This window comes from Ctenopharyngodon idella, chromosome 6, assembly GCF_019924925.1.
Source record: "Ctenopharyngodon idella isolate HZGC_01 chromosome 6, HZGC01, whole genome shotgun sequence".
Lineage (NCBI taxonomy): Eukaryota > Metazoa > Chordata > Actinopteri > Cypriniformes > Xenocyprididae > Ctenopharyngodon > Ctenopharyngodon idella.
In genome coordinates this window covers 18,809,878-18,822,823 of record NC_067225.1, presented here as the reverse complement: position 1 = coordinate 18,822,823, position 12,946 = coordinate 18,809,878, and the positions used below count along the sequence as shown (strand labels likewise).

At 36.5% G+C, this 12,946-nt stretch overlaps 1 protein-coding gene across 6 annotated transcripts in view; it reads left to right on the top strand.

The window, feature by feature from the left end:
* Positions 1 to 5,923: 5,923 nt before the first annotated feature.
* Positions 5,924 to 12,946, top strand: part of pex5la (peroxisomal biogenesis factor 5-like a) — a 93,709-nt gene continuing 86,686 nt past the window's right edge. For 5 of the 6 annotated variants that reach the window (XM_051897359.1, XM_051897358.1, XM_051897355.1 and 2 more), the window contains exon 1: positions 5,925 to 6,586. In XM_051897359.1, coding sequence (XP_051753319.1) covers positions 6,566 to 6,586 — 21 coding nt within the window. In that variant the 5' untranslated portion in view covers positions 5,925 to 6,565. Of the gene's footprint in view, positions 6,587 to 12,946 lie in introns of all 6 variants that reach the window. The other variant, XM_051897356.1, reaches the window with a different exon arrangement.

Genomic DNA, 12,946 nt, shown 5'->3' with positions numbered 1-12,946 from the left:
TTTCAAATGAAGCAAAGCTGTCATTTACCCCCAGAGAAATACAAAAATACTTCAAATGCATTAAATGGAGCAGAGAGATGATAAAAATGTAATTTAAAAACAGTGACATTGTTAACATTGTTTTATCAGATGTGAAGGCTTCAAGCAAATGATGGCAGGGTTATACATGAACTCTCTTTACGTATATACAATCTGAATGTATTGAGGTGTGAGGTATTATAGACAGTAGACAGCTAATTATGGCTCTGTCAGTGTGCTGGTGGGGAGGTCACAGACCCAATTCTGCTTGACAGTAGAAGAAGCTCATTGTGTCTGAGATATATACAATACGTACAGTCCCTGCTAAATGGAGTTTCTTAGTCTCTATTGAAACGGAAAGTTTATCATAAAATGGACAACCTCTCACATTGTTCCAAACTTGTAAATTTACTTTCATTTGTGGAACAGGAAAAAAGATATTTTGAAGAATGTTTTAACCATTTTTATCAATACACTGTAAAAATTATCTTAATTAAAAGACTGCAGTAAAAAAAAAAAAAAAAAAAATTAATTGGTTAAGTTCCCCTAACCAGTTAAGTTCTCCTACTATATACTGTGAAAAACTGTAATAGATCTAATGAGACATTTCATGCAATTTTACAGTAAAATACTGTTAAATGTGCAGATTTTTGTACTTTAGTATATTTACATTATATCAGTAAATAGGGTTTTTGACTGTAAATTTAACTTCAATCTGTAAAACTTAAAGATACAGTGTGTAAAATTTGTGAGGATCTATTGACAGAAATGCAATATAATATACATAACTGTTTTCAGTGGTGTATAAAGACCTTACATAATGAACCATTATGTTTTTATTACCTTTGAATGAGCCATTTCTATCTATTGGAGCGTCCTAAGCCCTTGATCACTTGGAATCTGCATTGGAGTTGATTTATTTTTCCCCCTTATAACATTGTTTAATGCAGCATTCTATATGTATATATGTGTGTTTTGGTTGTTTTAAATATTCAAAAAAAAAATTAATATATTGTTTGTGGTGGGGTAAATTAAACGGGATATGCAGTGACGTCACAATCGTGTTGCATTGTGGTATATGGAGCTTCCTGAAGTATATATATGAAGTAGCCTCGCTCTCTCAGTCAAAATCGAGGGAGCGAGTGGAACGCACTTCGAAATGGCGGGAGGGATTCCCCTGAGGGGAAGTGCTTAGGGAAGTTCGCTAGTGCGTGTCTAAAAGTGGAGTGGAATGCAGCCCAGGTCAAGTCGTCATCTTGCGCCGGTATGTTTACAGCAGCCCTAAATGGACAAACTGCTCTACAGAGTACGTTTAGTCACTATGGTGTTCTTCTTCTAAATCGTTTGTGTTTTTAGAGGCAGCTTGCATCGTCACTACGTTGAATATGCACAAAGTAGTAGTAGTAGCAGTCGTCTGGTTTATTAGAAGCAGAGACCATTCTTTGTTAGAAGAAGAAACCTCATTGCTTCACTGGCTAATGTACTCTCTGCTGTCTCAGATGACTACATCTTTGTGTCGGCCAGACGGCCACCATAGCTTTTCCGAAAGGGAGGGGTGAGCTCCATTGGTTGCAGTTCGCAACCTCACCGCTAGATGTCACTAAAATGTACACATTGCACCTTTAAAATGTTGGCACTATGTTTTTATATATTTTTTTACTGTAAATTTCATGGATTTTGTTTATAGTGGTCAGTTACAGTAATATATATATATATATATATATATATATATATATATATATATATATATATATTATATTCAGAAGACCTTTTTTGTGTTCCACAAGAGAAAGAAATGCATGCAGCTTTGGAAAAACATTAGCTAATAATTTTAGAACTGTTATTTTTGGGGGTGAACCATCTCTTTAACATCTGAAATCTATAGTTTAAGATTCAATTTAATAGCTCCAGCTGCTGTGTCTTAATGTTTAATACTGTTGAAAGCCAGCAGAGGGATCTCACAAGATCCCACACAAAACATAAAGCAGTAACAAGCACTAAAAGCAAGACCTGCTGTTGCACTTGTCATAACTATTAATTTAAAGCATCAGTGGTGAATGAAATTAGCTTTCAAAGTTTGGTCTGGTAGGCAGACAGTATTCATTATAGTGATAGATAGCCAGAGCATCTCTCTTCCTCTTTTCGCTTAGTTACGTACATTTTGACTCAGGACAATTTGTATCGAGTTGATCCTTTCTCTGTTTGTTTTTACGATCGATAATCTAGCAGGATCATCTGTCTTATGTTACATAGACAGGATTACATGACTGGAAACAGGACAAAAGATCACTTCAAATTTAACATGCACAAGCAATGAACAATCGTTTATGATTCAGTATTGCAATTATAGACAATAAATCATGCCCGCTTATTTAATGAGTACAGGACGTCTAAGAAATCCCTGTAGTGTACTGAGTTACAACTGGACTGTCAATTACTGCAGTCTCCTAATCAGTTTATCCATTTCCAGAGAGCTATTGTTTTAAAATTATCTTCAGTGACATATTGGTGACATTTACAAGAGAATTGAATGCTATTGAAGTTTTGTTCCTGAAGCATCAGCATGAATTTTTGAGAACAATTATAGCTTAAATTACTTCTGTCTACATTATATTACACTACTCAAGTAAAGGGAGCAAATGCTCATTAAAGTAATCTTTTTACCTCAAACCTGGGTCAAATAATGACAAAAACCCAACAAACCGTGATTTTAAAATTGACATACATTATTTCTAAGACAGAGTATCACCTCTTTACCTTGAAAACTGAGTCATGTTAATCAGTGAAAGTTGTTTATTCCTGCAATAATAGGTTTTTAAAAAATTATCTATCGCATCCTTTGAGAAAAATGGAGGGGAAAAAACCAACAGAACAAAGTTAGTGTATTTGCAGAGTGTCAGAACACAAGAAGTGGGGTGAAAAGTGTCCGTTCATTGTTGCATCAGCGCTTTCCTTAGATCATTGAACTTTCGTTTCATTAGTTATTTTCATCTTTCTATTTATGCTCTTAAAATGGCAGAAAGTCAAAAACACCACATTGTACTCAGACTCATGCAGATCTATAATATAATCAAAATTTATTAGAGTTGTTACCAAAACACAAATTGAAAAAAAAAAAAATCATTAGCTCAGATTGCCAGTGAATAATATGGCAATGTCACATCTGTGTATTCTGTTTTTGTTTTCCGCAGCTCACCCAGACCTAATGACGTCACTGGAGTACAGTCACTTTTTCCATGCATCCTGGTCTGTTTTCAAGTGTCACTGAGTGACATCAGTATTCCCATCCAAGCCTGGAAACCCTTACTTGGAGCTAAACCCCTCTCAGTCATGCACCATAGATCTATCAGTGACATCACACGTCCTTATAACCAAGCAGCAGGACACACAAACACAGACAGCAAACACAGCTAGGTCTCTGACTCTCATATGGGATAAATGATGATGCTGTTATGTTGACAGAAAACAATGAATACCTTTTAGACAGCTGTCAGACTGTATTCAAAGGCAGAATACTAACCCAACCCATGAAGCCTCTAAATTGATTCAGTTACTTGTCAACAGTATAATATAACAGTGTGTGTAAAGGTTATATTGTACATCAGATCGTACAAAGGAACGGACAAAAATAGAGCAGAGTCTTACATTTTTTAAATAAGGGCCATATTTATCATACTCAGAGTATTGTAAAAAATCTAACTGTGGACAGATGATTTAAATAAATGAAGACATCTATTCTTGCCCTCTCTTATAAATAGTTAATTAATCTAATGACCATTCTTTCTGAACAGAATAGAGGGCATATTTTTCATTGATAATAAAATATTACATTTTAAGAACTGTTTCGTTCTCTTGAAGAGATTCTCATAGAATTGTAACAGAATAGACTTTTTTTTTTTGCTGGTGAAGAAAATGTTTAAATCAATTAAACTCTCTGGGAAAATACAAATTAATGTAATTAATATTTCTGTGTGTGTGTGTGTGTGTGTGTGTGTGTGTGTGTGTGTGTGCGCGTGCGTTTTTGTGATTTATGAGGACACAAATTTGTATAATGACATGGGTATTACTTTGGTGTTACGACGTAAACATGAAATATGAGGACATTTTATGAGTCCTCATATTTAAAATAGCTTTAAAAACATACTAAACAATGTTTTATTAAAAATGTAAAAATGCAGAATGTTTTCTGTGATGGGTAGGTTTGGGGGTAGGGGTAGTGTAGGGGGATAGAGTGTACAGTTTGTACAGTATAAAAACCATTACATCTATGGAAAGTCCTCACTTTGATAGCAAAACAAACCTGTGTGGGGGGGGGGGGGGGGGGGGGGGGGGGGTCCATTACTTGCACCCCACAAGGAAAAAAAATCTTTTATATGAGACAAAATGTTGACTCAATTTACTATCGTTCCTACACTAAACCTAAACCTACCTGTCAAACATTCTTATATATGATTTTTAAGATGTTGTCTTTGTGGGGTCTGACTGAAGGACCCCCATTACGTCATAAATTCCTGTGTGTGTGTGTGTGTGTGTGTGTGTGTGTGTGTGTGTGTGTGTGTGTGCGCGTGCGTTTTTGTGATTTGAGGACACAAATTTGTATAATGACATGGGTATTACTCTGGTGTTACGACGTAAACATGAAATATGAGGACATTTTATGAGTCCTCATATTTAAAATAGCTTTAAAAACATACTAAACAATGTTTTATGAAAAATGTAAAAATGCAGAATGTTTTCTGTGATGGGTAGGTTTGGGGGTAGGGGTAGTGTAGGGGGATAGAGTGTACAGTTTGTACAGTATAAAAACCATTACATCTATGGAAAGTCCTCACTTTGATAGCAAAACAAACCTGTGGGGGGGGGGGGGGGGGTGTCCATTACTTGCACCCCACAAGGAAAAAAAATCTTTTATATGAGACAAAATGTTGACTCAATTTACTATCGTTCCTACACTAAACCTAAACCTACCCGTCAAACATTCTTATATATGATTTTTAAGATGTTGTCTTTGTGGGGTCTGACTGAAGGACCCCCATTACGTCATAAATTCCTGTGTGTGTGTGTGTGTGTGTGTGTGTGTGTGTGTGTGTGTGTGTGTGCGTGTGCGTTTTTGTGATTTATGAGGACACAAATTTGTATAATGACATGGGTATTACACTGGTGTTACGACGTAAACATGAAATATGAGAACATTTCATGAGTCCTCATATTTAAAATAGCTTTAAAAACATACTAAACAATGTTTTATTAAAAATGTAAAAATGCAGAATGTTTTCTGTGATGGGTAGGTTTGGGGGTAGGGGTAGTGTAGGGGGATAGAGTGTACAGTTTGTACAGTATAAAAACCATTACGTCTACAAAATGTCCTCACTTTGATAGCAAAACAAACCTGTGTGTGTGTGTGTGTGTGTGTGTGTGTGTACTGTACAGTATGTGAGTATGTATGTATGTGTACTACATAAACAAATATTGTATATGTCAAAAGATTTTTATATAGCACTTGCAATTAATAGAATAATCAAATTTACATTTAACTTAATATAATAAGCCTATCAATTACATTAACTTAATGTAATATAATTCGTTAAAGAGAAGCAATTCATAAAAAAAATTGTAATATTAATTTGTCCATATTAAAGCTGATTAATGTGATACCAAGCTATTTTATATTGAGAAAACTTTCTTGTTTAGCCTACTTTTTCCCCTTTAGTAATGCAAGTCAACAAAATATTTTACCTTTAGAAAAAAAAAAAAAAACATTGTGAAAATAAGCATTTATTTGTAATGTTGCTAATAAGCATGTTTTCTGCTATATTTCTTCACCTTATCACACCTCTGGCAATTGACTATTATGTAACAAAACAAATGCAAGTGGCGCCTCCTTGCTCCGAAGCTACGAGGAACAACACACGAGGAGGAGGACCGAGATAGATATTCACTTGATTTTGTCAGTAGCTGAACATTAAAACGATGAGAACACCTGGACTGGGCAACTGCGCGTGCAGCGACGCTTCTTTGAATGACGGAACCAGCTCCGCCTAAATCCGTTGGGGGAGAAGAGAGGACGAACAGTCGACAAGGAGAGAGAGAGAGAGAGAGAGAGAGAGAGAGAGAGAGAGAGTCTGATAAAGGAGGGAGGAATTGCTGAAGAATCAGAACAACTAAGATAAAACGCTGAAAGCCGCGCCGGGGCTTTGATTATGACGTAGGCACGATTCTCGAGCCTTCAGCGCATCCATCGCGCGCCTCAGCAAGTTGGTGAAGAGACTCGCCGGCGCGCGTGAAGCTTGGAAGCAGCTGCGCTGAAGCCTCCTCACCTTATAAAGTGCATCGGTGACGAAAGCTATCGCGTGCGCGTAAATTCAGCACTTGGTTCACGAGACAGCTCCAGTGTGTCGGCTTCCCTAACTGGACTCAATTTCAAGAGCAGTTCTTTTAGTACTTTCAGAACACTCTCGCACGCATGAACATTAGAAGTGTCATCATATTTCTTGTGCTCATCTAGCTGTGATCCATAGTCTGGGACCTTTCTTATTCTCCACTAAATATGTACCAGGGGCATTTGCAGGTAAGACTCTGTTCCCACAAGACGTACAATACTTTTCTTTACATTTATGATGGCTGCTATTTGTATTGTTTTAGTTACACTGAAATCACTGGATTGCACTGGAAGCATGTTAGGTGCAATTATCAAGTGATCAGTGCATTAAAATCATGTCAAAGTTGGATTTTGTCATCCTAAAGAGTCTTGCTTGCTGTTGATGTCTATTGTGTTCATTAATTTTTATTTCATGATTTAAGATATTAATGGCAGATACTGTAGTCTCAGACATGGTAAGTTATGTTATTTATACTTATATAAAAAAAATTGTCAATTTATGTATGATGATTAAGTAAACCAAAGCATGTGCTATTCATCTAGTCCACATGACGCAGATGCCAGTTGGACAATTTGAAAAGTAAAATAATCTCTCTGCAGAAAAGAAAGGAAAGCAAGTTTCCAGTTACAAAACGCCGGCATAAACATTCATCTTCTGTCTTGCTGTGCACTTTAAAGATTTTTTTTTTACACGCAGTTGCACACTTTGTTGTAGTATCACCAATAGAGAATTACCCAATATTTTGTTGTATCACTTAGGGAATAATAAATAGGCCTACACAGTTGAATTTGAAGGAGCAATCCATAAATCACATTATGTGCAAAATGAGACCCACTGGTGTCTTAGAACCTCTATGCTTACTACAGCAACAATAAGGTTTGATTGTGTTACTATTTGATGAAGATCTCTTAATTATGTAACTGCTAAATTAAAGCAGGCAGCGCTTTGTTTACCAAGTCTTACAACTTACAAGTAATTTACCAGCTGAATATTTTATGACTTCTATTACAGCTTCTTAGGAAACCAGAGTAGCTTTTTGAAACCCTTTGTCTTTATGGTCTACAACAGATGTGTCTTCAGTTACCTTCATATCACTTAGATAGTGATTGGCTTTACTTGTATTATATGTACAACAATTCTCTAGTTTGGCCACCATTTCATGCATAGCCACCTGCTCATTCTTACACATATTTAAAGCTTCATATCTAATTTAATGCATATATTGCTATATGCAATATTGTATGAGAATAATCGTTCCGTTGTGTTATTAATGTGCCAGGAGACAGAAAATAGATGTGTTTTCAGGTAACAGTAATCGGACACTTGATAAGAGTCTCATATGGTCCTATTCATAACTGTTCTCATCATGTTAGAGGCTTTTATTTCAGGCTTTGGGGAGTTAGGGAGAGTAAGATATCACATTTTCTATGTCAGGTAGGAGGTAATTTAAGAGGAAATGTTCTCTCTGTGTAAAGCAGATGTTTTATCTGTCCTTCACTGGGCTCTTTGCAGCTCCTCCTTCCTTAAACAGACACACTTATCTTGACAGTGATGGCTCATTCTCCCTTGAAGCCATCTCAGAGTATATGCTGTTTACTGTTTCGCTTCACTGTTGGTGTAAGAATGAGTATTTTTTTTTCTTCACTAGTGTCTCAATGTATATTAGATGCAAACAGTTTGCATTTGCACATTATATAGTATACATAGCAGCACTGACATGAAGTTCAAGCAACAATACGTTGATACTCAAGTATGCAAGGATGTTGAGAGTTGTTCAATCAGCCATTAACAGATGAATATGCTTTGCTGGTTTCATTAAAGTTAAGGTGAAACTTGAATTTCAAAGTTTTACCTTGTGGAGTATAATGTACAGCTTTGCTGTATTAAACATCAGCCTCTTACCACACTAGGGGGCATTGGAAATCAGTATATCCTACTGATCATTTTCATAGACCAAATTTCTTTTTAGGGGTGAAGTGTAAGTTATGTCATTTCATCTTGAACAACACAACCGGATTTAATAATAATATATATAATAAAAAACAACATGTATACTAGCATAGCATGACAGCTTAGCTGACCATGATAATTCTTTAGTAAAAATGCAGAGGGATTATTCTATCATATATTTATCATGTGATATTGATAGTACATGCAGATAAATATCAAAGTAGTTTCATTTTAAGAGCTATTTGACCTATTTAAACCTAATATCAGCTCACACCTTAGATGTAACAACACGTGTTATAATTACTATAAATAACTCTAGTTGCTTGGGTGATTTCTGCCCTTTACAGCCATACGGCTGTTTGAGATTAATTTGCAATTCAGTGTGTTGCGTTCACTATCAAACATGGGCATCGCAAATAGTCCAAAATCGTGTGCGTAATTTGCTCTGGCTATTGCTAGAATGCACCACACTGTCCGCCCAAGATAAAGCACCTTACGGAACGCTGGCAAAAGCTCCTGAGCCTTTTTACCTTATTACTTTAATTAGTCGAGGCATCTTTTGCATATTCATTCAATTAACGGAGTGTCTCTATGCCTCTTTGCTTAGTTCAGGCTCTATTTGTCATTTTTGGAAGTAATTCTTGTTTTCTAAAACATGCTTCCTTTTCATCTCCTTTTCAGAAAATCTTAGCCTGTGTGTCCGATTTCCTTCAGAATGAATCCTGTTATACAGTTCAATATTCATTTAGTGTATCAGTTCCTTTTTCTATAAATCAATTTATTTATTTCATAAATGATATACAACCATACCACCTTGAATCGTTTTTTGTATCACTCTGCTTTCTGTGTTTGCGGCGCTTTGGCTTCAATATTTTGCTAGTGGAGCAACATTAGACAAAATAACTAGCCAAATTGTGTGTACAATGTAAGTTACTCAGTCTTAGCTTGCTTATATGACTGTTGAAATGGTATATGAATTGTATAATTGTATAAACTGTAGACAAGTAATACCACACATTAATTTATGCTTTTGTTCTGAACATCAGCATTGTTTTTCTAAAGCTCAGTCACACGGCCATGCAGATTTTCTGCAAAACAAGTGTTTTTTTCTTAATTATAATTCCATTTATAACTATAAATGTCTTAATAGGTGCAGTATAGGGTAAAATACGTCAGTTGTTCTGCTGGCTAACAATTGGCCATTACCCTCAACAGAGCCTCTGTATAGCATTTACTGGGCTCTTCTGGTCTTTTTTTTAATGTATAAAATGATATAAATGCGATGTTATCTTCCCATTTTCTAAATTGCCTGTCTAATGGGTACCTCATAGAGCTGTTGTGTTGTACTGTATATAATCCCTTGGTGTGGCTTTGCCTTGTGAATGGAGTCTCTCTGATTTCCCATAGGTGTGCAGATACAGCCCTGCCAGGTGTTTTCCTACCATGCTGCTCTGATAGGCTGACATGAGGTCCATTGGCTTTTTCATGTTGCATCTCTGGCTTTGACAGTGATAGTGCTTTTGGTGAGGAGGTGAACAGCAGTTAATCTTGGGCTCTCGCCTTTTGAGCTGAGTTTAGAAAAAGAGACTGAGACATGCTTATGTGACACCTCTGTGAGTGTGAAATATGCAGGCCCAGACTGCAGCACACTGAGGCGAAGGGGGCTCTCAGAGACCCTATAATTGTGACAGCTATTGATTTATGTGAGAGGGTCTCAATATGACCTTTCAGGGCCTTTCCCCATAGAAAAGTCTGAGAAAGAAAAAGACAGATAGATTTAGAGAGTCTCTATCCTTTGAATATTAATGTAATAAGCATAGATTAATCCTTTGTATGCTAATGAAGGTTAGATAAATGGTGTTATAAGCAATGCTGCTATACACGTGATAAAATTACAAGCAAATTATAATAGCACCCTGCTGGAAACAGCAAAGATACATAATAGCTCTCTGTATTGTGTATTGTGGCCAAACATCAATTCATGCAGATTCCAGCTCTTTTCAAATGTTTCTCAGAGGTTTAGAATTCGACAGAATTAAAAGACCGCAGGTTCAATCCCGAATGGACCTCTAAAGTGTTTGTTCACTTGATTCAAGTCCCCCTGAAATCAAAATTTAAGTTTTTTAGCATTTAGTGTGAATATGTTAGCATTAAGTTATGAATAAGCTGGTGTGTTCCAAAACAATGACAAAATTCGCATTTAGGAGATATAAGCATTCAAAACTTACAGTCTCTCACTTCTGCTAAAAAGGATCATGGATTTTCATGACATCACCGCGGACTTCAGCTTCTCATCAGATCTTCTGTCCAATCAAATGCTCTCGAGAATCTAAAGTGTCCCGCCCCCTTCATTATAAATAGATGCTGAAGCTGCAGCTGAAATCAGTCACTTGTTCACACATTTACTATTTTTTACATGGTGAATGGCACATAGTGCACTATATAGGGGATAGGGAATGATTAAGACACTGTAAATATGCTTTCCATGAAGCAAATGAAGTCTGCTCTGGTCCAGAGACACGATGCGGATCATATGGGCGAGTCGGCGTAGACCACGGAGGAGAAACGGTTAGAGATTAGAAGGAAACTGAGGTTTTACCGAGCTCAACGGCTCTGGCCGAGCTGTGGTATTAACAAAACGCTATTGGCTATTTTTAAAAAGGGGAGGAGCTGTTCGATATGTCCCGCCCTGTCTTCCTGTTTCAGTTGAAATTAAGTCAACACATTGAATAACGCTGTGCGTTCCAAGGCACTTCAGTGGGCCTTTAATGTCACCCAAGTTCACCTAAAAATGGAAATTCTGTCATCATGTCGTTCCAGACCATATGACTTTCTTTCATTTGTGTAACATAAAAGACAGTATTTTGAGAAACATCCATATACATATACATTCCATATACAATGGAAGTCAATTGTCATCAAAATGGTTACCAAAATTCTTCAAAATTTATTATTTGGTGTTCTGCAGAAGAAAGAAATTCATGCAGGTTTGGAACAACATGACGTTGAGTAAATAATGACAGAATTTTAATTTTGGTGTGAACTATCACGTTTAGTAGAGTCTACAAGTAAGCAAACAAGTTAAAGCTCCATAAGTGACTTCCATCCTCTGATTTTGTATAAGTCTAAACCTCTAAACCTCAAGACATTTGAGAAGAACTGAAATCTGTTCACCCTAAAATGAAAATTATGTCATTTACTCACCCTCATGTTGGCCTTCTTTCTTCTACATAACATGAAAGATTTTTTTCAGCTGTTTTTGTCCTAATTACGTTTATGTCGCCATATTTTATGTAATTTGTGTTTGCGTTGATCAATGTTTTTGTTTGACTTTGATATCTCTCTGTTCATCATAAAAAATGTAGCTTTAGATGACTTGCATCTAGATGACTTAGTCGAATTGTATGGAGAAATTTCACGCTACCTTTTTGTCCATACTATAGAAGTCCAAAACGTTCAAGCTCCAAAAAGACAAACAGCTGAAACATTCTTCAAAATATCTCCTTTTATGTTCCACAGAAGAAGGAAAAGCACATGAATTTGGAAGAACATAAGAGTGAGTAAATCATAACAGAGTTGTAATTTTTAGGTAAACTATTCCTGTAAGAAAATGTTTTTTATTATGATTACAGCTGTTCAGTTAAGCAACTTTCGATTAATGTTCATTGAAAAACACGACATTTAATGTTATGAAATTAATTACTCTGTACACTGCATTTTACTAAGTAGAGTGTCAGGCAAGCTGGTGGGTATTTTATTCAAAAAGACGTGGACATAAATGTTTACATCGCTCAGCTGGTACAGCATGGTCCATACAATACCAAGGTCATGGCTTCAGTTTCCAGTGAACATGCATACTGATAAAAAATGTATAGCTTGAGTGCAGTGTAAGTCTCTTTGGACAACAGCATCTGCCAAATGCATAAATGTAATGCCATACAGAGGTGGTGTGACACCTTATGTGTTATGACTGCCATGATGCTTTAATGCAGTACTTTCAGATTACACAATCAGTTTGCCTAGCTGTTGAGAGTGCATGTGTCACTCAGTATCTATCATAATAATACTGAAATCCTGTTGATAAAGTCCGGAAGAAGGACAGTGTAATAGAGAGGGACATGTGGCAGCCTTTCAAATAAAATCAATAGACCATCTGTCTCACTCAAGGTGTGCTTCTTGACAGGGGGTATTTTTACATTACCTGTGAGGAGGATGTCGCTTCTACTATTTGAGTTTTGCATCTCTGGCTCCACTCTTCAAGCTAAATTCCTGAAGAAACAAAAAAGACAAGGGACTATTTTGTCCTTTACCTGTTAAAGCTGATTACTTGAGTGTGTCACGTCTCTCATGGACACTTATCTGAGAGGACAAAACTCAAGGCCGGCAGGGAAAACAATCAGCAGGAGATACTAAGGGAGGGAAAAGAGTCAGGAGAAACAGACCGGAGCAAGTGGAATAAGTGATAGCGTCCGCTTTACCCCCAGAGAATATGTGAGCAGTTTTTGTGGAATCTTTATCTCATTTTAGATTGGGTCTGACTCTGTCACTTCTGTAAAGGCAGTAAATAAATGATGAGGATCTTACATGAGAGATGTTAG